The sequence below is a fragment of the Eptatretus burgeri genome, chromosome 6 (assembly GCF_056783735.1).
Source record: "Eptatretus burgeri isolate ZD-2024b chromosome 6, Ebu_testis_v1, whole genome shotgun sequence".
Taxonomy (NCBI): domain Eukaryota; kingdom Metazoa; phylum Chordata; class Myxini; order Myxiniformes; family Myxinidae; genus Eptatretus; species Eptatretus burgeri.
In genome coordinates this window covers 40,676,914-40,702,834 of record NC_140966.1, presented here as the reverse complement: position 1 = coordinate 40,702,834, position 25,921 = coordinate 40,676,914, and the positions used below count along the sequence as shown (strand labels likewise).

The window sequence follows — 25,921 nt, the reverse complement described above, 5'->3', positions numbered from 1 at the left end:
GGTGATGCGATGTTTGCGGGATTGAGTTGTGAAGGTAAAGGTCCTGGCTGTTGGCGTTTTTGTTGTTGTCTGAGGGTTGGATCGTGGTTGTAGTTGGTGACAATGGCTGGCGTGGTGGTTAAGGTGGTTGTTGTGTGATGGCGGTTGAGACGTTGTTGGTTCAAAATAGATATAGAACAGAAAAACGGCGATCTCAAAGCGTCGCAGCCCGAATGAATCACATAAATTCCCTCTAGACAACGGATTTGGGGCTAACTGCACATGTACTTAGAGATATCTCACCTACGGGCCCTTCATGGTGTAATGCGAATTTCCACAACCGTAAAAATATGTGTGTGTATGTATGTATATATATATATATATATATATATATTGGTTCACGAAAAAATATAAGTGACTGCGATATTCGTTATTGTTGTGTGTCTGTTGGGTTGTCGATCTCGTCGAAAAAAAAAATAAATCAAATTTTTTTTTTTTTGAAATTTGTTCTACCCTTATTATCACTTTTTCTGTCGACATGTTTGTCTGTCTGTCTGTCTGTCCCTCTGTTCGGTCCAGTGCTCCGTTAATACAATGGCGATTTCGATGAAACTTGGTTGGTAGGTTCATACCATGACCTAGTTGTGTGCAAATGAGAACCGTTGCTATGGACACAACCGTTGCCTCGCAAAGGGACTTTAAAATTTTTGAAAAATCATAAAAAAATTATTTTTTCGAAAATCAAAAATCGGGCCACAAGCGACTGTGGGCAGTACATTCAGCCATATTGTAAAAAATTTCCAGCCGGATCCTATGAAAACTGTCTTAGAAGATAGACTTTGAATGAACCCTGGTCGAAAACAATAAAAAAAACGAAGTTCGTTATATCTCTGAGACTATGAGTCAGATATACATGAAACTGCTATGGTAGGTTCATGGTATGTCCTCGTTATGTGTGAGAAAGAACCGTTGCTATGGATCCCTCCATTGCCTAGCAACGGCCGAAAAACCTCTAAATGTGGGGGTATTTTAACGAAAAAACAATCTGCAGCATTAACCCTTGAAGCGAGAATCATGAATTTTCTTGTGCTTAATCCTCAGGTCATTCCCCAACGAACGGGCCCATCGCGTCAGGTTCTATTTTGTAGTCAACTACGCATATCCACCTACCGGCTTGTCTGTCTGTCTGTCCCTCTGTTCGGTCCAGTGCTCCGTTAATACAATGGCGATTTCAATGAAACTTGGTTGGTAGGTTCATACCATGACCTAGTTGTGTGCAAATGAGAACCGTTGCTATGGACACCACTGTTGCCTAGCAACGGGACTTTGAAATTTTTGAAAAATCATAAAAAATTGATTTTTTCGAAAATCAAACATCGGGCCACGAGCGACCGTGGGCAGTACATCTCTATTATAATACCAAGCTTGCACACTAAAAACTCGGCTTGCCATCACACGATCCCTATGAAATTGCTGTGGCACTTAGCGGACATGCTGACAATGTTTGGGAAGTCTTGGTGTTCCATAGTACCACTTGCATTTTGCACAATGCGTATTTTTGTCATTCCCCGTGTACGGTCTGTCGTCTGCTACCAGCTGTGTTTTACTGCTATCCCGTGCATGTGCACGGGTATCGCTAGTTCAGCCATATTGTCAAAAATTTCCAGCCGGATCCTATGAAAACTGTCGGAGAAGATAGACTTTGAATAAACCCTGGTCGAAAACAATAAAAAAAACGAAGTTCGTTATATCTCAGAGACTATGAGTCAGATATACATGAAACTGGTATGGTAGATTCATGGTGTGTCCGATTTATGTGTGAGAAAGAACCGTTGCTATGGACCCCTCCATTGCCTAGCAACGGCCAAAAAACCTCTAAATGTGGGGGTATTTTCATGAAAAAACAATCTGCAGCATTAACCCTTGAAGCTCGAATCATGAATTTTATTGTGCTTAATCCTCAGGTCATTCCCCATCGAACAGGCTCATCACGTCAGGTTCTATTGGTAGTTGACTACCCATGTCCGCCTACCGGCTTGTCTGTCTGTCTGTCTGTCCCGAGCATAGCTCCGTGGGTTTTGATCCGATCCTGATAAAATTTTGGTGAGAGGTTTATATCATGATCTAGTTGTGTTTTCCTGAGAATGGGCGTGGTGCGCCCATTATGAGCAGAGCCACGGCCAAAAAACGTGTTTTTAGGGGGTAGCCAATTTCAATTTGCATCTTCTCCAAGGGGGTTTGTCGAATCTGACAGGGGTTTCGGTATTTGGTTAGCCCAATGGCACCTGCATAGCCCCTCGGAGCTCGATTTTTCATTTTCATGTCAAGGTCACAAGGTCACAAACTTAGAAAATTGCGAATTTTGACATTAAAAAATCCATCTTCTCAGAGGGGTTTGTCGAATCTGGCAGGGGTTTCAGTATTTGTTTAGCCCAATGGCACCTGCATATCCCCATGGAGCTCGATTTTTCATTTTCGTCCCAAGGTCAAGGTCACAAACTTAGAAAATAGCGAATTTTGACATAAAAATCATACGACTGCCCAAACTTTGAGAGCGAGGATGGCAATATTTTTTATGCATAATCTTGAGGTCATTCCCCACCTAAAGTCTTGAAACCACTTTGCTCTATCTCGAACACCTTGCCCGTGGCGCCCCCTTCAAGTTTGTTTTTACGCTGATTTTATCAAAGTATGGATAATCCGAGGAGTGCGAAATGCCATCTAGCCAATATGATGTTATATTGTTCCTGGAATGTTCCAGAGGAAGTTTTGCACCAAAGGTCATACTCCTTGACCTTTGACCTTTAAAGTTCACAAAGGTCAAATTTTCAAAGTTGTGGGAATCGAACAGGGTTTTCGACCTTCTTCCACGAACTAGCTCCATTAAGCTATAGCACGTATCCTGTTTCCTTATTTTAATGTCCACAACATTGTTTTGTGACCTTTAAAGGTTATGCAAAGGTCAAATTTTGAAAGTTGTTTTACGAAACCGGGTTTTCGACATTTTGCAGCGAATAACCTGTCACTCGTACCACATCATTTTGATCATTTTTATAACTTGGTCAAACATTATCACATTGTCTCATCCTTGACTTCTGAAACAATCTACATCGTCAAATACCGCTCGTGAACCATCGTCGTCTTCAGACTTGTATGTATGTATGTATATACATATATATATATATGTATATGTATATATATATATATATAGATATATATATATATATATATATATATATATATATATATATATATATATATATATATATATATATATATATATATATATATATATACAGTCATGCGCCACTTAACGACGGGGTTATGTTCTGAGAAACGCGTCGTTAAGCGACGTCGTCGTTGTGCGAACATCATTTTTTTTTTCATTTTCGTTTTTGAACATCGTACTTACACAAACCCAAACATCTAAGCTATATAGTGTAGCCTATTGCTCCTCGGATACAAACCTGTACAGCATGTTGCTGTACTGAATACTGTCGGCAATTGTAACACACATCCAAGAGACAGAAGACACGTTTGATTTACCTTTGTGCTGTTCATGACGGCCATCAGTGTTGTTAGCAGCAGCTTACAACCTCCTCTCGCATCGATTCTGGAAAGGTGAATAAATAGCGTTTGGATTTTATAAATCCGTAATCATTGCATCGATGTTATAATTTACAAATGAATAAACGAGCACCTGTCAATTGTGATATATTTTCGGAACAGTGCGATTGTTTTTACAACATAAAAAGCTTCACTAAAAATAAATCTGTCTTTTAATTGACGAACAACAACGATTTATTCGTGGAATTCTTCAATTCAAAGGAAATTTACTTGCTCAAAGGTAAACGTGCAAACATTGGTTCAGTTTGAAAGACGATTTCCTTGAATCCCAATTTAGCACGACCCTGTTTTTTTTAGCAATGACATTTTATGGACCTCAATGATCGCATTATAACAGGGCCACACTGTCTTTGTTTATTATCATTTTGAGGTATTATGTTCTGTAGAGTGTACATAATTGTATGTGCTATTTTTATACGAGGCTACATCACTTGGCGATAGGAATTTTTCAGATACATTTTTTTTTTCATTTTTAATTTTTTTTTTTTCAGAGCTGGCAGACCCGTCGTATATGCGATCCGTCGTTTCCCGGAACGTCGTTAAGCGGCGCATGGCTGCATATATATTTGCGGTTCTAAGAACCGCATCCCTCCAAAGCAATAGCAACCATCATACAGCGGTCCCGAGACAGTTATTCCATTAATGTACGTTCAGATACATGTGATTAATGTACGTTCAGTATGTGCTTTTGTCTAGCGGGACAATGGGACAGTGTGTTGTGTGGATCTCATAGTTAGGTCTGATTCTATCTCAATCTTAATTCTTACTCTTTTCCTCTTCCTGAAATAAATCAAAGCAGACACTGCACTCAGACAGCCACCTGTAAAAACTGCAGCCACACCCTCAATGTATGCGTCCTCGCAGAGGCCATCATGTGCAGTATGTGCTGCGGCCGGGGGAGGGGAATTGAAAGCCGCAGCAATACCACACGAGCATCGACGGCGCAGCTACGAGGACACAGTGATACCCTCGAAGGAACCTCTGCCGCAAGCTTGAGATGATCGTCTGACGTTTCCAATGATCTGGGATGATATTGCTGGTTGCATTGAAAAGGCATACTAACAAATTTCTCTTGAAGAGGCTGCACGGATGTTGTTTTTCACAACACAGAAGCAAATGACCAATATCGGCGAGAGCGTGGCTGGCAGCTTGGTGCCAATAACTACATCGTCAGAGGCCGTTAATAGAAAAACAACAACCACGCCACCTTGTACATGACACAAGTGTGTAAGATACAAGTGGCTCATTCTTTTCAAATCATTTCTGGATTAAATTATATCAGCATCCTCTTTTCCCTCCGTTTCTCCATGTGATACTTATATCTATATTCTTTTTCATTCCAAACATCCATCTAATTATTATATCCGATCGCTCCCCTCAATTCGTGGCACAGATCGGGGTTGGCCCTACGCACACTATAAGAGAATCGGGTGAATGCGAGCGCTGACCACGTGGGCCATGGTGGATCCGTGCTAACCTTACGGAACATGCTCGATGGCGGCGGACCTGTGCTTAGCTCGTGACACCTTATCGCACAGTGCAGGGCACGAATGGCACACATCTTTTTCTAATCTGTGCATGGATTTATCCTAACACCTTACCGTCGATCCTCGCTAGCGGCCCTGGGTTTTCCCCATGGACGGCAGACGTCTCCTCGCTTCTCCGCCCAGCGAAGCCGCGATCAGGCAGAGGTGTGCTGTGTAGTTCCGATCGCTCAGGCCGCGTGGCGCATCACGGAGCAAGCATTGATCAGCGCTAATTGGGGGTGCCTGGGCGGGCATGCGGGGCCGACACGACCCTCGGGTCGGTCGCTGGGGCACGGTCCGGGAGATCGGTGCAAGGCAATTCATGTCGCGGAGTTTGGTGTGGGGCGATCATATCATGTGGCTCGGAGCGAGATGAGTCCGCAGCTTGGAGTTGTCTTGCCAGAATTGGAGTGAAGCCACTTCCAGTCATCACGGCCAGGCCACGCAGTGGTCTGGGCCCAATCAGAGTGGCCAATTCGGATTACGACACTGCTTCGGGGTAAGGCCCTCACCCTGCACCCCAGGGTCGACAAAGGAAGGGTGGCGAGGCCCTCCTTAGTTCCAGTTCCAGGTTTGGTGTCTTGGCCATCGCTGCTGTCGGCTCGTCTTTCTCTGCCCGGCCTGGGATCGATCTCTACGCCCATCTGCTAACTCCGCCTTCCAATCCCACCGTTCTGTTGTCATCGTCTGCCACTTCGCCCACATTTTGTTGACTCCACCCACCCATCTGGTCCTGTCTACTTCTCCATCCATTCGGCTCCCGACTCCGCCTTCTCCACCCAAGTCCCTCCCTTCACACCCGATGGTCGTGTCTCATTCTCTGGACCGACGCGAGCTGCACGAATTGCCACAAAGCAAGAGATGGCATGCCAGCTTTCAGGGAGGTTTCGCCCAGCGGAGCATCCCCCAAAACACATTGGTGGCGCGATCAAGCAATCGTGCAAGGTATTGAGAGACCGTTAGCCTCATCTCCTCTCATTTTTCTCTTCATCAACTCTTCATGTATGTGTGTGTATGTGCGTGTGTGTGTGTGTGTGTGTGTGTGTGTGTGTGTGTGTGTGTGTGTGTGTATGTGCGTGTGTGTGCGTGCGTGCGTGCGTGCGTGCGTGCGCGCGCGTGTGTGTTGTGGTGCCTGTCCTTATAAGTTAAGATTGCGGAAGACTATTATTTTGGGTTAAGTCTGATCTGTGTCCGCTTTTGTAAGTTGCTTGTTAATTGTTGCACCTCATGCTTCTTTCTATCCCTCTTTCTATGTATATATCTTGGTATATAATATGTATGTAGGTATATATCTTGGTATATAATATGTATGTAGGTATATATCTTGGTATATAATATGTATGTAGGTATATATCTTGGTATATAATATGTATGTAGGTATATATCTTGGTATATAATATGTATGTAGGTATATATATATATATATATATATATATATATATATATATATATATATATATATATATATATATATATATATATATATATATATATATATACCGTAAAATTCGGACTATTAGCCGCAACTGTTTCCCTCAACTTTGACCTCTGTGGCTAAAATAACGATGCGGCTTGTTTATGGATTTTTCCGATGTAGTGGGTTTTCCCGATTATGTGTTCAGGCCAAATCAAGTTGTTGTCGTCCATCTCCAGTCTATGTTTAGATTCACATTAGGTTTCAAAACTGGTTTTGACTCTTCGTGAATTCAAAACTCACTGTAAAAGTGTGCTAGTGATAACTGTTTACGGTTTTTTTCCTCCAAATTTACACACGGCCTTTACACACACGAAACATTCAGTTAATCGCCCTTGCGCAGACAACTTCCATCATGCCGAAAACACGACGCAATGCTTACGATGCAGCTTTCAAATTGGAGGTGATCAAACTGGCTGTTGAAAAGGGAAACCGAGCTGCTGCCTGTGAACTTGGAGTGAATGAATCCATGATCAGACGTTGGAGAAAGTAGAGGGGCGAATTTTCTCGCTGCAAAAAGTCAATAAAGGCTTTCAGAGGTAGGAAATGCCGATGGCCCGAACTGGAAGACGAACTTGAGTACTGGGTTAACACACAGAGAGTGGATGGTCAGGGTGTTTCTACTGTTCAGATTAGACTCAAAGCAAGATCGATCGCTGCAGAAAAGAAAATAGAAGAATTTCATGGCGGGCAGTCATGGTGTTTCAGATTTATGAAACGCAAATGCCTTTCCGTCTGAGCATGAACGACTCTCTGTCAACAACTCCCTCCTGACTTCGAAGGAAAAATTGCAAACTTCCGGACCTACACGCAGGAGAAAATAGCAGAGAACTTCATTGCTCCCCAGGACATAATTAATATGGATGAGGTCCCTCTGACCTTTGACCTACCTCTCAATCGGACTGTAAGCAAAAAAGGCGAATCGTCCATCTGTTTAAAAACAACTGGTCACGAGAAAACCAATTTTACTTGCGTCCTGAGCTGCACGGCATCATGAGAAAAACTTCCACCAATGGTCATACTTAAACGCGTTACGTTGCCAAAGGAGAAGTTTCCAAAAGGAATCGTTATTAAAGTGAACAAGAAAGGGTGAATGAATGAAACGCTAATGAAGACGTGGCTCACTGAGTGCTACGGCAAGCGACCGGGAGGGTTCTTCCACCGAAACAAGGCCATGTTGGTTTTGGACAGCATGAAGGCCCACATTACTGATACCGTAAAAGAAGCAATCAGATCGACTAACTCCATCCCAGCAGTGATCCCAGGCAGCACGACCAAATATCTTCAACCTCTTGATATCAGTGTTAATCGTGCTTTCAAAGTAGCACTGCATGTCGAATTGGGAACATGGATAACCAGTGGCGAAAAATCTTTCACCAAAACTGGACGTATGCGACGAGCAAGCTTCGCGGAGGTCTGTCAATGGATTTTGACAGCGTGGGGAAAAGTAAAACAATGTACGATCGTCAACAGCTTTCGCAAAGATGAACTCTTGTATGTTAGACGAGGCAAAATTTGAGAAAACGTGGATATTTAAAGAGCTGAAGGCAAATGGTGTTAATTTATGGCATACAAGCTATTTAGGGGTATTGAGGGGTGCTGAACTCAAATCTGATGTATACCAAGCTCAAAAATGGCCGATAATGCCTTAAAATTGAGAAATCCAAGATGGCCACCAATGATGGGCTGAAATGTATTTATGTTCATATCTTTTTGACGAAACAAGGTAGAAACTTGAATGAAATGTTCCTTTGGAAGTTTTTCATATATGGGGAATCCAATGCCATATTCAGTTTTGATATATAATGTGAAGAAGCTGATTCAAGATGAATAATTTGTCGACCAGATAAGATCTACAAGCAGGTTGACATATGCCAATGCATATGCCTTTGTACGAAGTCGTGCAACTTTCCAAGGGCAAGCAAAAAGCTATCAAAGTGGACAGGAACATTCTACAAAGGCTCATAACAGCTTATAGAGCAGGGCACGAGGTAAACGTAGAAAACATCCTCAAGCATGAACTCATGACCGTCCCACTATCTTTGGCCACAACTCGTGGTAGTCTACATTCCAGCAACAAGTCTGTGTTAGCAAACATACTGACGCAACAAGTCCAAACTCCTGCAAATGTTACACTCGATGAACCCACCTGCCTGATCTTTGATGGCCAGGCACTCGTAATGGCACTTGGAAAGCCGCCTGACATTGGAACGTTTGGTGACAATGTGTTGAAGATGGGAGCAAAATACCAGAGGATCGATGTCGTCTTCGACAGCTATCAAGGCGAATCAATCAAAGCAGGTACCAGGACCAAACACAAGCAGCGCCACCGACTGGTACGTCATCAAATAGACAACGAGCCAAAGATTTTTCTCTCATCAGACTGCTCTAGCTTTATGACACTCGAGGAAAATAAAGCAGATCTCGCTTTACTACTTTCAAACCATCTGATTGAACATAGCCTGAGAGTTGGACCAGTGGTTGTAGTCGCAGGGGGGTTCGCCGAAGCGACCACTGTCAAGTCATCTGATCCAGATCTCTAAGTCTCCTCTCTGAGGGCTGACCACGAAGAAGCTGATACCCGGCTGATTTTGCACTGCATCCATGCTGATATGGAAACGATAGTTGTGTCAGTACGTGATACAGACGTGCTTCTTCTACTTCTAGCACACTATGACAGAATGAAATGTACACATCTCTACATGAAAGCTGGGACGTCGAAGGCCCCAAAGTATTTCCCAGTACATGAAATTTGCATGTTGCTATCTGCTGGTCAAGTGGACACACTACTTGCCTTCTATGCCGTAACCGGCTGTGATAGTGTGTCTCTGTTCAGTTGCCACGGAAAGAAAACAGCCTGGCAGGTGTTCCAGCAACATCATACTGATCTGATTGGCCGAGGCAAGTGCCCTCTCACCGAAAACATAGCTATATCTACAGAGAAATTCATCCGTAAGATATATGGCGTGCCCGAGGTCAATACATGCAACAAAGCACGACTCAAGTTGTTTTGTTTTGGTCGTGCATAAGAGACTCTGACACCAACCTCAGATGCAGCAAAGTTTCACATCATGCGTTCACACGATCAAGCAAGTGTCTGGAACCAAGCACACTCACCATATCCTGCTCTTCCTCCAGTGACCGAAATAGGATGTATGCACCTGGACAGTCAGTTAGTGCCACGGCTACTCTCTCTGCCATCTATCCCGAAAGCATGCAGGGAGATCACTTCATGTGGTTGTACGAAGGGGCGCCTCAGCCAACGCTGCAGGAAAATTCACATGAAATGCATCGAGGCATGCAACTGCAGGAAACTTGGCGACAACTGCCGGAACAGTCATGACGACCGGGAATAAGTTCATGTGTGCACATTTACCTGTACACACAATGAAGGACTGTATATAACGCTCTTACAGCAAATATGATAAACTCATGCAATTCATGCACGATTAAGTCCAAAATTCTTGTCATTGTTCTCGTGTTACAAATAAACAAATTGCTTGTCAAATGTTGGTTTACGTCGAAGCGTGTCAGTGTTATTTGGGGGTACCTTACTTTGCTAAGCCAAAATGGGTATTGCATCCCTTATGTTTCCTGCTAACATTTAAATCATACGTAGTGCCTCTGGGCTTTAAAAAATGGGCGGTCTGTGTTCCTGCTGGGGAGGGAGAGGGATGGCGCTTGTGGATCTTATCTGGTGGACGAATTATTCATCTTCAAAAAAGACAATTTTTGCAATAAATATGACTTTCAATCAGTTTCTTCACATTTTATATCAAAACTGAATATGGCATTGGATTCCCCATATATGAAAAACTTCCAAAGGAACATTTCATTCAAGTTTCTCCCTTGTTTAGTCAAAAAGATATGAACATAAATACATTTCAGCTCGTCGTTGGCGGCCATTTTGGATTTCTCAAATTTAAGGCATTATCGGCCATTTTTGAGCTTGGAAAACATCAGATTGGAGTTCAGCACCCCTCAATACCTCTGAATAGCTTGTTTGTCATAAATTAACACCATTTGCCTTCGGGATGAAGATTTTTGGAAAATTGACTTCGTCGATGTCGCAGACGACAGGGAAGCCGTTCCAGCTAGCAAGACTTGGATTCATCCGACAATGAAAAAGAGGCCGGGGTCAGCGATGCAGCCATAGCAGAAGGAGCTGTGCTTCTGTTGTTCAACTCCGACACTGAAGATGAAGCTTTCAGTAGCTTCAGTGGAAATGATGACGACGACGAATAAATGTGACTACCGGTATTTTTTGATTGTGTGTATTATTGCGTATATTTTGTGTTGCTTTGTCACTGAATTTGTGATTGAATTTGTGCTTTGCGCGTGTCTGACAAGTTTCTGTGGCTGTCGAGTTTCTCACTTTTTGTGGCTAATTTTCGGACGTTTTTGCGCTTGGTTTTTTGTGCAACATTTGCGACTTATAAGCCAGTGCGGCTTGTGTGTTTAAATTCCATATATTTTTTTTTAAAATTTAGGGGATGTGGCTTATATAACAATGCGCGCAATGGTCCGAATTTTACGATATATATATATATATATATATATATATATATATATATATATATATATATATATATATATATATATGTATGTATATGTATATGCATGTATATGTATATGTATGTATATGTATATGTATATGTATATGTATATGTATATATATATATATGTATATGTATGTATATGTATATGTATATGTATGTATATGTATATGTATGTATATGTATATGTATATATATGTATATGTATATATATGTATATGTATATATATGTATATGTATATATATGTATATATATGTATATGTATATATATATATATATATATATATATATATATATATATATATATATACATACATATATATATATATATATATATATATGTATATGTATATATATTGTTGCGGATTCGCGCCCGCCGGCGTGCGAGCGGCCACGTAACTCGAATCGCGGCACGTCGCCCACCGGACGGACAATCCCGTCGTGACCCTCTCGGACTAACGCCGGGAACTAGTCACGGGTGGGCCTTTCGGCCTCACCACGATCGTGCCAATCGGCCCCCCGCGTGGGATAGGGTTGCTCGCCAAATTCGACCTACCTAAGTACCCACACGGAGGGTAGACCGGGCGATCGCACCTCGCCGCAGGTCGACTTCGGACACGGGCCACTTTAAGCGACCCGTTCCGTACTATCGGGATAACCGAGCGGTGTTATCGTCAACCTCGACGCTTCGATTAATTATTGGGCGTATTTAGCCCACGATCAACCCTTTACGTGAAGTAAGATGGAGATTCAATAAAAGAAAAAGACGAAGCGAAACGGGAAAAACAGTTCAACATAAAGCACATTTATTCCGCGGCAAACGGAAAGCACACATATACAATTATACACCAAAAGCAAATGTAAAAGTAGAAGAAGCACAACAATTCTGCACAAAAAGCAAATGTAACAATGCAGATCTACTACCGACTACCGAGCACACGGCAACACTTATACAGTTTTACTTCACAGACGGCGCCGACAACACATATACTCAAAGCAAAAGAAAAAGGGACCACCCTCAACGATGAGGGGGGCAGACGGGCCTGGGGCCGAGACCGCGTCGAGCCTACCCGTCTGGTGATGAGCCGCAAAATGGCGGTGGCGCCCCGACTCCGCGGGCCTCGCTGGCACTGCCTGGAAATGGGGTGGGAACGGGGCCCCCTTCTCACACTATCTCAGCGCGGGGGGAAACAGGAGGGGGTTGTTGATGCTCGGGGGAATGAGGATATCTCGCTGGCTTGGGTCCCGCGACGAGCGTCTCCACCGCGACCTCGGTCGCGTTACTGGCCTCCCCTCTCCGCAGCTCCCCGACTCTGACACGAGCGCCCTCTCGACTGCCTTCGCCGCCGCCACCTCTCCAACTCTCCACTCTTCTCAGCTCCGTCCAACTGCTTTCTCTGACTCTTCTCTTCTCAACTCTCCTTGACTGACTCAACTACTCCCTGACTCCGCGAGCGAACGTGGCCCTTTATAGCCCCCGGGGCTTCGCTCCTTTACCTTCGACCCTTTACCTCTGGCTGGCTCCCCATTGGACAGAGGAAAAGTGGGCGTGAATGCTTTTTGATCCACGAATCTGCATATAGTGATTATACTCCGACGCACCTGGAGGCGGGGCCAAATCGCCCCACGCTCGCCGATAGGACGGAACAGAAGTGGGCGTGAATCGTTTTTGATCCGATTTCTTCGGAAAGGCTGGTGTTTTTGCACCCGCTGCTCGGTGCGCGCCCTGCACGAGTCCAGGATCGGCGCCCACAAGCGGCGCGGGAATGGCGGTGATGCGATGGTTGCGAGAGCGAGATGTGACGGCAAGGGTCGTGGCTGTTGTTGTGAAGCGGCGTTGCGGTTGGTGGTTGTTGTGTGATGGCTGTTGAGACGTGGTTGGTGGTGGTTGTGGTGGTAGTAATGGCGGCTGGTCCAAAATAAAGATAGTAAAAGAAAAACGGCTATCTAGAGGGGTCGCAGCCCGAATGAATGACATTTATTCCCTCGAAACAACGGGTTTGGGCCTAACTACACATATACTTACAGAGATATCTCACCTAAGGGACCTGAATGGTGGTTTGCGAATTTCGTCAACCACAACAATATATATATATATATATATATATATATATATATATATATATATATATATATATATATATATATATATATATATATATATATATATATATACGTTGTTCATCTTTCGGCTGCTCCCGTTAGGGGTCGCCACAGTGGATCATCCGTTATGATCCGCATACTGATTTGGCACAGGTTTTACGCCGGATGCCCTTCCTGACGCAACCCTGGTCGCCTCTTATGACACAGGGATCAGGATTTGGGTTTCGCCATGATTCCGGGCTGCTCTACACCCTGCACAGTGCAGAGCCCCCGTCCTCAAGCGATCCTCCAACCCAAGTCTCCGAGTAGCCGGATTACAGGCGCACGCCACTACGCCCGGTATATATATATATATATATATATATATATATATATATATATATATATATATATATATATATATATATATATATGTATATATATATATATATATATATATATATATATATATATATATATATATATATATATATATATATATATATATATATATATATATATATATATATATATACATATATATATATATATATATATATATATATATATATATATATATATACATATACATATATATATATATATACATATATATATATATACATATATATATATATATATACATATATATATATATATACATACATATACATATATATATATATATATATATATATATATATATATATATATATACATACATACATATACATATATATATATATATATATATTAAAATAAAGCTGGCACCAACACATACAACAGGTGGGTTAAACTTATTTTCAATTTTTACCTTATCTATTTGCACTAACCATGGCCCAGGACCTGTCATCTGTGGGAAAGAAGGCACAGAAATGTCAACAGTTAGTGTGGGTGAGTGCTCAGCAGCTGGAAGGTCAGACATCTTCAGGGCCTGCTCAAAAGGTCCCTCTTGGGTATTCCTCGCAGTGAATCTTCTTCTTTTCATTTGTCTCATACCCCCAGCTGCTGGAGGCAACTCACCCTAATACGGCAGACCATGCGCCGTCCTACAGGCCATTTGAAGTGGCCTTTGTGCAAGAAGAGGTGGCCAGGCTGCTCAATGCAGTCTCTGGCTCATAGACATGGAAGTGGATGCAAAACACAAAATGGACTGGATGCAAATGATGCACGGGCTGCGCAATGCAGTCCCATGGTGAGGCTGCCTACAGGGCAGTCCTTGCAAACACTGGAGATGGTCCTGGCGCACATGGTGATCATGAACATCGGGGCAATGCAAGCAGGGTAGCAGGCATGGGGTCATGGCAGAGGCAGGCAAATGACGCATGTCAAGGCAGATGCGGACCAGCAACTACAGCACACACAGACCGGCGTAGGAAGCTAGCCGGCCTCTGGTCTCGTTCCGTGAGGTTTGTGCGGTGGTGCCGGCCGCTCTGGCAACGGGCTCCGACCTACCCTACTGTCTCCCCCCCAACCTATCGCCTTTGCCTGTCTCTGTCCATACCCACTCCCTTAATTTGCAACAACAAAACAACCAAATTTAGCCCCCTTTTTATTTATTTACTTTTTATAATTCCGTCTCCCTAACCCCCTATTGTCCTTGTCCGGCTAACCTATCCTGTCAACCTAGCCTACTCCCAACCCCTACGTTCCCTTTCTGGAGGGGAACAGGGGGAGACTAGCGTCCTGTCTCGAGGCCCAACGAAGCCTCAGAATAGCCTCCCACAGATTTCAGCAATCTTACTCAAGGTGGATCCAGCGGCCTACAGAGAGCAAAGGGATGGATGGTGCGAAGGCGTACATTTCCTAACTATACTAGCATTTATTAACTTCAAACTACCCTGGGTCTTTTCCATACGCCTGGCTCTTTAAACTATTGGTTCTAAAAACCATGATTCCCGTCGCCTGTGTTGGTCTCCATTATAAATTTGGGCCTTGCCCGCAAATTTTCACTCGTGCTCTTGCACAATTTCATGGCTGGGCAGCGTGGCTCACTTAGCAGGGAATTCCCCCTCTGCCGAACTCTAACCATGGCACTCCCGGGCCCTGAGGCTGTCTCCGAGCCTACCTCCTCCCTCTGAACGCGGGGGGGGGGGGGTTGCCCTCCCTGGCATTGCCCCCCTCCCATGCCCACCTGGTATTTTGGCGCTACGGGTCCCGTTCCGCGAGTCGCCCGTGCCCACTACACTATCCCGGTCCCTTGGACCCTTGGCCTACTCTGGCCGACTAGTCCGGTGCCCGGGGTGCCCTCTAATCGGAACTCACCTTTCAACAGCCACGCTCCCAGCCAGTCCATGGACTCCTGCACCCGACAAAACAGGTTTCGAGCCTTCTTCCACACAAACAACAAAACGACCTCCTTTTGGTATATTTTAACTAACCCACTAACTAACATTACACTGACCCCGGGGTCACTTGGGTGGGATTCACTCCTCCCCCCCCCCACTCATTCATTCCCACCATGCATTTCACATTCACTCCATTCACACACTCGGGCCTGCTGACCCACATCCATTCATTATGTTTCTTTCTCTCACTTTCCACCAACACTCCAACTGCCTATGCTCCCCTAACTATCTCATGCTCCCTCTTCGTCCCTTACACAAATGCACGTTCCATTTAATCTACGTAGCTAAACTACGTCCCCACTACACATTCCATGTCTGTCCATGTCTCCCAAAATCCATTTTCCATTTCTAAATCTGACATTCCCACTAACTCGTCCACAGGCCCCATGGAGGACAGCTCATGCCCCCATGAGGCCTGTCTATCTAACGCTAACCCTTCCCTCTAACTAGTGCTCCTTCGCCCAAAGCAGGATGCTTGCCACATCTCTGCCGGGCCGTGTACTTGGAGCGAGGCTTTTTAATTTTTTTTAATCTTTTGCACCGCCATAGTGGCGGTTTATGGCTTGCCCATTTGTCCCTGTGGGCGATACCAATGTCCCCTCCGATGGCCAATCCGTGCAGCCATGATGTCACCCTGCCAATCGCAACGAGCGCTTGCTTTCGGAGAATTCCCCATGCGGGACAACGTGCGCTGTTAACCCGGCCTTCGTGCCGTGAGATCCCTGGTGACGTCACTCGCACACCGAACCTGCGCGGCTTGCTGTGCAGGTTAGCACGAGCGCATCGTCCCGGAAACCGGCTCCGCGCGTTCCGCGCACAGAACACGCGACATGCAGCATGCGATTCCCCGCACACGCACCCACGCGGGAACCCGTGTGTTCCAAATTCAAACAACCTTCGCCGCCACTTTAGCCGTCCGCGAGGTCTTGTTGAATCCCACGCAGAGCGTTTCCGCATCGGATTCCTTCCACGAAGACTCGTGCGCGAGGGCCGTTTGCTAAATGCCGAATGGGCCTCGTACGCTACATCCTGCAAAGCTGGCGCGGTTGCCACAATAACTTTATATGGCGCAAAAGGCTCGCCACACCTGTCTCCCGTCTGAATCCGTCCGTTTCAATTCCTTGCATGCACTCACGCACGCCATTTTGCTCGCGCTCTTCTCACGTTTCAACACAACCGCACCACTCACACACTCCACCACACACTCCGGGACAATCACTTCGGGGATTCGTGCCACCACAAGCAATCCTGGGGTTTTCCTACCCCCCAAGCTCCACGTTTACCCATTCACAGCACTCGTCCGCCCAACCTCGTTCGGCCCGATCGGACTCACCTCGTTGTGATCTGCTCCCTTTGTCTCCCTTTGTCTCCCTTTGTTCCTTAAGGAGGCTATCCTGCTGCTCACACCGGGTGACAAAGCATTCCACCGGCTCAACCCCATTGCCCCTCATTAACTCTATGTGTGTGTGCTCGTCTTTTCCTCATCCAATTCGTTCCCCTCTTTTGATGTCTGCGTCTCCGTCACCTGATCTATCTCCCGTATCTGCTTCATACGCCGCCCCTGCGCTCCTTTCGGACTCTGAGCTTGGTTCTGGGGGCACATCTTCTTGCATGGGGGTGGTGTCCTGGCCCATGGGTTCGTCAACCACGACATCTGTGGTGTCTGAGGTGCAGCTGAACATGGGGAGCGAGAGCGTAGCAGTAACTCCGCTTTATTGCGCGTCCGGATCTACATCACTGCCACCCCTAGCGGGCGAGTCATGATATACGAAAACCCAATCACGTGATACAGCACACTCCTCCCCTCGTAAAATGACAATTGAAATGATGAAATGACAATTATAACATGACCAAACGAAACCAATCAACAGTCAAAATCCTCCAAGTACAGCGGCCGTCTCCTGACCCGCCTCGGACGGGCAGCGACGCCAGACGGCCCAGGCTCAGACGCCTCCCGGCTTGGTCGAGGTGACACCCTCGCCGGACTTGCCCCATCCGCAACAACAACCGCCCCCGGCCGACAAGCTTGCTCGTCGTCCTCAGGCAGGACTGAATCAGGTGAACACCCCGCGGGCGTCGGCACGTCTAGCCCTGGCGATACAACGTCTGGCCACGGCGACATCACAGGTGGGGGTCCCACATCGCTCGGCACGGGGGAGAGGGGTTGGGGGGGTGACGCTGAACAGCAATCATGCATTTGGTCCACGTGCCACTTCCACACCTCCCCACCCTCAGTCCGCACCATGCAATTCGCCGGCCCCAGTACCACAGAGACCACAGCCGGCACAAATTTGGAACCGTGGAAATAATCACGCACCATTACCCGCTGTCCCACATCAAAACCGTGCAGCAGCGTCGGGCGTGACATCGCCCCACTCACCGACCCTCCAGGTCGCAGCAAATCCAGACTGGACCGCAATGCCCGTCCATAGAGACGAATGGCAGGAGCATAACCCGTGACAGGATGAATAGCGTTCCTGTATTGGAGCAAAAAGACATCGACCACCGTCTGCACAGGTGCAACCCCCCTCCCCCCCCCCCCCGCGCAAAGCCCGTTTCAACATCTTAACAAACAACTCCGTCTGCCCATTCGTCGCAGGATGATACGGTGCGGACCTGAGATGTCGAATACCATTTTGATGCATAAACTCATCAAATACACCTGCGATGAACTGCGGACCGTTATCAGAGACCAGAACCTCGGGTAATCCTTTATTAGCAAAGATCGTCCGCAGTTTTTCTCCTGTAATGTTTGCTGATGTATGCTGCATTACTACAACCTCCGGCCATTTAGAGAATGCATTGATCACAATTAAAAACATTTTGCCATTAACCGGCCCCGCAAAATCCACATGGACCCTCTACCAGGCCCTCACTGGGGTAGGCCATAGTCCCGAAGCTCGACGCGGGTTATCAGCATCTGTTTGGCATGTGGTGCAACGCTTAACCAACTGCTCAATGTCTTTGTCCAACCCCGGCCACCACAACAGGCTACGAGCAAGACTCTTGGTCTTCACGACGCCAAGGTGACTGACATGCAGTTCTTCCAAACACCACTGCCTGAACTTCGGTGGAATCACCGCCCTCATTCCCCACATAACGCACTGTTGGACCAACGACAGCTCCGATGCGCGCGAGGCGAAAGGCTGAAATGCCGTGTTGAAGGTAGATCGCTCCAATTCCCCATCGAAATCGCCTGGATGACACGGGCGAGCACTGGATCATGAGCCAATTCCACCGCGACCTGTTTGGCCGTGATCGGCCCGCTTTGGACCTGGCCCAGCGCGAACACATCAACCCGGTCGGCCGACTCAGATGCAGCTGGACCCTCCGCGCAAGGCAAGCGCGAGAGGCCGTCGCAGTTAGCATGCTTTTCGGTGCTCCAGAACTGAATATCGTAATTGTAAGCAGCAAGAAACAGGCACCACCGCTGTATCCGCGCGGCCGCCACCACCGGTACCCCGCGTTCGGGTCTCAGGATGAATTGAAGTGGTTTGTGATCTGTCTGCAAAGTGAAATGCCGCCCCAGCAGGTATTGATGAAACCTCCGCACACCCCAGACGAGGTTGAGAGCCTCGCGCTCGATCTGGGCATATTCCCGCTCTGCTGCGGACAGGGTCCGGGATGCAAAACAAACAGGCCGCTCGGATCCATCGTCCATCCTGTGGGAGAGCACTGCCCCGATGCCATATGCAGAGCTGTCGCATGCCAATAAGAGCGGACGCGCAGGCTCGTAGTGCACGAGGACCGTATCCTATGTGAGCAGCCGCTTGACGCGGTCGAACACCGCCTGGTGTGCAGGCCCCCAGGCCCATCGCTCGTCCTTCCTGAGCAACCGCGTTAACGGCGCAAGCTGTGAGCTGAGCCCGTGCACGAACCTTTGGTAATACTGGGCCATACCAATGAACGAGCGCAGCTGCGTCTTGTCGCGAGGCGGTGGCATGTGCTGAATCGCCTCCACCTTCCGAGGGCCTTTCAACAACCCTCCGGCGTGATGATGTGCCCGAGGTATTCCAAGCGCTGCTTGAAGAACGCGCACTTGTCTCTGTTCAAGCGCAGGCCGCACGCTTCTCGCTTCGTCAGCACTTGGGCAATGTTCGCAAGATGCTCGTCCGCCGTTTTCCCCGCAATGAGCACATCGTCCAGGTAGGTTTGAGCGGGCAGGCCAATGCAAACCTGATCCATGGCTTTCTGCCACAAGCCCGGGGCCGAAGCAATCCCAAAACAGTCGGGTATATCGATAGAGCCCTTGACATGTTTTGATTGTCAAAAGGTCGCTACTCCCTGGATCCATCGGCAGGTGAAAATATGCATCACGCAAATCAAGCTTCGTGAAGTATTGACTCCCCGCCAATCGTGCATATATTTCATCGATTGACGGCAGTGGATATTGCTCCACGTTGAGCCCCTGGTTAACCGTGGACTTGAAGTCCCCGCACAATTGGATGTCTCCATTCCGTTTCAGCACCGTGATGACCGGGGTGGCCCAATCTGAGTACGACACTCCTTCGATCACTCCACAGGCCTCCAGCCTATCCAGTTCACCCTTGACCTTGTCCCGCTGGGCATACGGTACCGGCCGTGGTTTACAAAACGAGGAACCACCCCCTCCTTCAGGAAGAGCTTTGCCTCCACGCCCTTGAGTTTCCCAAGGTCGTCGCAAAACAAACCTTGATATCTTTGAAGAATCTTCTCCAACTGATCCTCCCATCGGCTCGGCACGGGTTTCACAAGGTGAACGGCGGACCAGTCTAGCCTGATGCAGGTCAGCCAGTCTCGGCCTAGGAGAGACGGACCCCTCCCCCGCACGTCGTACAACGGAAGCGCGGTGACCTGGCCTTGGTACCGCACAGACACGTCTGCCATCCCGACTGGCGTTATCTTCTCGCGGGTGTATGTGAACAGTGTGAGGTCGGACCTGATAAGCTTCAGGTCGTTGAGTCTACGCGCGGTCTGTTCGCCGATGATCAACACCGCCGCTCCCGTATCAACCTGAAACGTGATCGGCGTGTTGTTCACTTCGACTTCCACCGTCATCGGGCGCGCCGCCGCAGGGCCAATTGAAAACAGGCCCATCAACAGCTGCCAGTTTCGCCCCGGGTCGCCGAGGTCGCCTCGCACATCGCCGTCCATGACCTTAACGGTGGCCAACGCCCCTCGGCACACACGCTTCAGATGACCCACCTTGTGACAACGTAAACACACAGTGTTTTTAAACGGGCACACACGGCGCAGGTGTCGACCTCCGCATCCCAAACTCGTCCGCGGGTCACCTCGCCGCTCGTGCGGCCGTGCGGCGACGTCTGGCCCCGGCCCGCACCGAAGGTTGTGCGTGCGTCCCGGGGCACTCGCGACACCGCGTGGGCCCCCAGGCCATCCGGCAAGCTGCGGTCAGTGATGGCCCGAACATCTCCGCGAGTCTGCTCCACAGCTGTAGCAGTGTCGACCGCCGAGGTGAATGTAATGGCTTCACCCTTCAGCCGTAGAACCGCTGAAACCATTTTCGCATCTTGCAAACCAGAAATAAAACGATCTCTGAGCCGAGCTGGGCGCTCCTCTGCCTTGAACTTGCAGGCCACGGAAGAATGCTTCACTCACGCCACGAAATCAGCGACGCGCTCCCCTGTACCTTTCGCGAAGCAATCTAACTGGTATCGAGCCAGCTGTAATTACTTCTCCGGCGCCATGTGTGCTGTCATCTCCCGCACAATGTCCCGAAACGACAGCGCGTCCCCACTGGGCTTGTCCGGCGCCATCAAATCACGCGGCAGTCAATAATATTCCGCCGATAGCGGGGCGAGCAAGATCGACTTCTGTTTGCTCTCGTCGACCACATCATTCGCGTGGAAATAGCACCCCAACTGTTCTGAAAACAATTCGAAGTCGTCTCCGACGAAAACGTGCACCTGTCCGCTCCTCGTCCACTCAACATCCTCGTCAGCCAATTGTGGTGAAAGAGGTGCAGCTGAACATGGGGAGCGAGAACGTAGCAGTAACTCTGCTTCATTGCGCGTCCGGATGTACATCACTGCCACCCCAAGCGGGCGAGTCATGATATACAAAAACCCAATCACGTGATACAGCACAACATCTACCTCACTACCCACCTGTTTCAGCTCGTCTCGGCTTGCCATGTCGCGTTTTGGGCAGAGAATTTAAAAACGCTCGCAATTCATGAAAAACGTTCGTGAAATGGCTGATTTGCATATTCGGATCAAAATGGGCTCTGCCTCGGAAAAAGCCAGCCAATCCGAAATGGGGTTTCCACCAGGGGTGAAAGGGCAGAGGTGAAAGTAGGCGGAGCCAGCCTTGGGTGAAGATTCGAAGGGCGGGCACCCCCACCCGATATAAGGGGCGGAGTCGCGTCCCAAGAGCCAGTTTGGGTTGGAGTTGTAGTTGGTGAGGAGCGTCAGGAGTTGGGCGGGATCGAGACGCAATGGCAGAAGGACGGAGTTTGGAGTCGCTGAAGAGAAAGGAGCATCGAAGCTGCGTCGCGGTCCGGGCAGACGGCCCTGAGAGCTTTGAGCGGCGCTAAGGAGTGAGCGGGCCCTAAAAGAGCATCAACTCTAAGAGAGCAAGGCCCGTTTGCTCCTCTGAAGCGTCGTCGGCCAGGCCCGATCGACCAGGCCGCGGGGAAGGCCAAGCGACCGAGGAAAGCCTCCCGCCAAGCCGCTCAAGCGACTGGCGCGTTTTGCGACGCTCCAGGTGGAACAGGGACACAGGGGTCACCGACCCGAAGACTGTCGAGTCGCCACCAAGCGGCGGCCAGGTAACCAGGCCGGTCTCTTGGAGTCCTTCGGTCATCCCGGCTCTGAGTACCATTAAAGGCTCACGAGCCCTATTTCTTTTCCTTGGGTTTTGTATGGAAGTCTGTCGCGCCTTGTCTCATTAAGTAGAATTGAATCATTAAGTAGAATATATATATATATATATATATATATATATATATATATATATATATATATATATATATATAGATACATATATATAGATACATATATATATATATATATAGATACATATATATAGATACATATATATAGATACATATATATATATATATAGATACATATATATATATATATAGATACATATATATAGATACATATATATATATATATATATATATATATATATATATATATATATATATATATTTGTGTGTATTGTTGCGGATTTGGAAAGCTATCGCACTCAACATTCAGGTCCTTTTAGCTCAGTTATTTCGGTAAGTACATGTTGCCAGTTAGGGTCCCGACCCGAGTCTAATGGGTAATTTAATGTTCCTGCGCTGTGAAGTTGTTTTAATAGTCAGGTTTTCTTTCCGTTATTTTTCACCACCGACTGCACCGCCGACGTCGCCGCCGACCACACCGCATCGCCCTCGCCTCGCTTCCTTCACCTCGTCCTGGCTGACGTCAGGGGTGGGCAGAACCCTGCAGAGACATGTTGCTCAGCTTCCTGTGCCAGGGGCTGGTCCATGTGATGTTACCATGCCAACTGGCCAATTGGGGGGTTTGCCACCCGTTTTGGTGAATGGGAGGAATGATGAGGGCGCATGCGCAGAAGGTCGTCCGATATGGAGAAGGTGGAGTTTGGGGAGGATCCACGCGGTGGCCCTCAACCAATCGGCATGCAGCGGGTGGGGTGACCGTGACTCAGCCAATCCAGGCCCGTGACGGGAGAGGGCGGATTTGCGAGGAGGCACCGCCCCTCGCCTTTCGAAGCGGGGGAGATAAAAATAGCGCGGTCTGCGCGCGCAAGGAGAGTTCGTTCTGTTCAGTGATCAGCGCAGTCTGCGCGCGCTGAGGTACATCACATCTCAGTACATGACATTTGCTGGTTGTCGTTTTCATCATTGTGGCATTGGTGGTCGTCTGGGTATCGTCGTTTTTCATTGTTGTTGGCTTGGTCGTCGTCGGGGAGGTCTGGAGCCTTCTCGTCTTGGTGATCGCCATCGTGGTCGTCGTCGAGGACAGGTCTAAGATAGACCCTGGCTTTCAGCTCGCCTGTCCCTCCGAGCTGAAAGTCATATTAAAGGCAATAGCTACCATTTCTGTCTGGGTGTGCGTGTGTCTGTTTGTGACGCCTGTCTAGGAAGTAGTGAATTGTATAAGTGTTTTGCCTGTACATACTTGCATTGCCTGATTTTCAGAATAGCTCTCTTCTTGCGTGCTCCCCTCGTCCCCCATCACTGGTAAATAAATCCCCAATTTTTGAATGTCAAAAACGAAAATCCGACGGCGCTCACTCACACTTCCTCACTCATCGGCGGTCTGTAGGCGACTGACAGCTTCTGCAGGCAGGAAAATATTCACGCATACGGATTAGGATCGCCTACATACGTGTACCAAACCACACCTCACGAGCTTCATTTGTTTACGCACGAAAAATTAAGGTTGGATGCTTTTTGAACACAGCTCGTACACACACACACACACACACACACACACACACACACACACACACACACACACACACACACACACACACACACACACACACACACACACACACACACACACACACACACACACACACACACACACACACACACACCCTTAAAACTGAACCCCTTTTCATGAAAATTGGCCCTTTAAAGACTGTTTTTGAAGGATGTTGATGTAATCTCTGGCCAAATCTGAAAAATTAGGTAAATGTCTCATCCAATATATCCCATCCTGCTTTACATGCTTTCAAAGTTGTACTGAGTTGAGGCAAGGAATTCCCCCTGGGGTGGTGTTACCATTTCGTTCCCTGCACCGTTCCGATTTGAAGCTGCACGCAGTGGATTGCACTTCAAAAACTTCGGTCAATGAGCCAACCCAGAAGCTGCATTAACAGCCAGGATGGTTAACCCTTCCTGGCTTATTTTGCTTGCAGTTTGGAAGTTATCATGAAAATCAACAATGTGGGAGGGAGCATTTCTCCCCCCCCTCCATCCCAGATAATGTTAAAAGGAGATTTGTGCAGCTTGTAATCGATTTAGTTTTTTCTCCCTAAAATGATATTTTTGCTTTTCTTCCAATGTGAAAATGAAGCCGCCGATGATTTGCCTGGGCTTGCCATTTGCACAATTTACCTTATGATTCAGTTCTGAGGAAAGCAGAAGGGAGTTGGTGGAGGGCTGGTTAATAATAACGAAATATTCATTTTATCCTTCTGCAACATGAAATTTGTTTGTCCTTATTCTTGAATATAAAAAGACGCTTTTATTTCCCTTTTAATGTTGTCCTTTTTTTTGTCTCCATCCCACCATATTTCTTTATTTTCTCTTTTCATCCCCGACCCCCCCCCCTACCCAATCCCTATTCTGCATTTTTTTTTTTCATGTGGTATCTACCTCAAACTGCCCATGTCCTTTTCAACTAACCATCTTTATTTGAATAAAAACTATCTTTACGTGCAATCTTCTTCACATTTGCCTCTTTTTATTTTATTTATTTATTATTGAAACACCCCTCAACCCCCTCCCCCACCCCCCAAAATGATTCCCCACTTGCATACCACCACTCGAACCTTGAATATTTTATCACTTTGCCACATGTTCCAATGCACTAACTTTTTTTTTTGCTCCATTACATTGGGGCTTTCTACTTCTTCTTTTTGAACCATCTTTGAACTTGTAATGAATCACAGGCCACACTTTCCTTCAGAACAACATACTTTTATTCCACCAACATCGGCGTTGACATTTTCTCCTCAACATTTGCCTCCTGCTGCTCATTCTCATCCATTTCCATTGCTTTCCTCTTCTCACCCACAATCATTGTACCCTTTTTTTGCCCCGTCATTACCATCCTCAATCCCCTTAGCTCCTCTATTTCACTATCCCTGCTTGACATTCCCTGAAACTCAGTTTCTACCTCTGGGATTTGCCCCTTCACCTCCAGTTTCCATCGCTCCTCTTGCCCCTCTTCTTCCCTCCATACCCCCTTTCCCTGTATCCCGTGTTGCTACCCAGCCCCAACTCTCTCAAACATGGAGAGATGTCCAGTTGGGACTCGGGAGATTGGGAGATGGTGTTGGTAGTGCAAGAGATATAGATGGAGATGGAGGGAGAGGGGTTGATGCTGTGTTGAGAGGTGCTGGGAGAATGGCTGAAATGCTTCACTCTCCTTCCCGAACTGGGATGTCAAGTGGCAGGGTTCAACAGATGGATGCATCCATGCAAACAGGTGAGTGGGATCATGAATGAGTTTGAGTTAATTGCTTCCCCATTGTCAAGGTTGATGCTTTACCTTGCATTTATTTTCCAATGTTGGGTAGCAAAGCTCCGAAATGAGAGTAGTTGGTCAGTGAAAGGCACATTTATTGATAGCTTTAGA

The 25,921-nt window shown here is 47.1% G+C and overlaps 1 protein-coding gene across 3 annotated transcripts in view; it reads left to right on the top strand.

Moving 5' to 3' along the window:
• LOC147024609 (uncharacterized) overlaps positions 1 to 25,921 on the top strand; it is a 148,145-nt gene that overhangs the window by 6,686 nt on the left and 115,538 nt on the right. For all 3 annotated transcript variants that reach the window (XM_085884668.1, XM_085884667.1, XM_085884666.1), the window contains exon 3: positions 25,233 to 25,771. In XM_085884668.1, the coding sequence (XP_085740794.1) occupies positions 25,233 to 25,771 (539 nt within the window). The remainder of the gene's footprint in view (positions 1 to 25,232; positions 25,772 to 25,921) is intronic.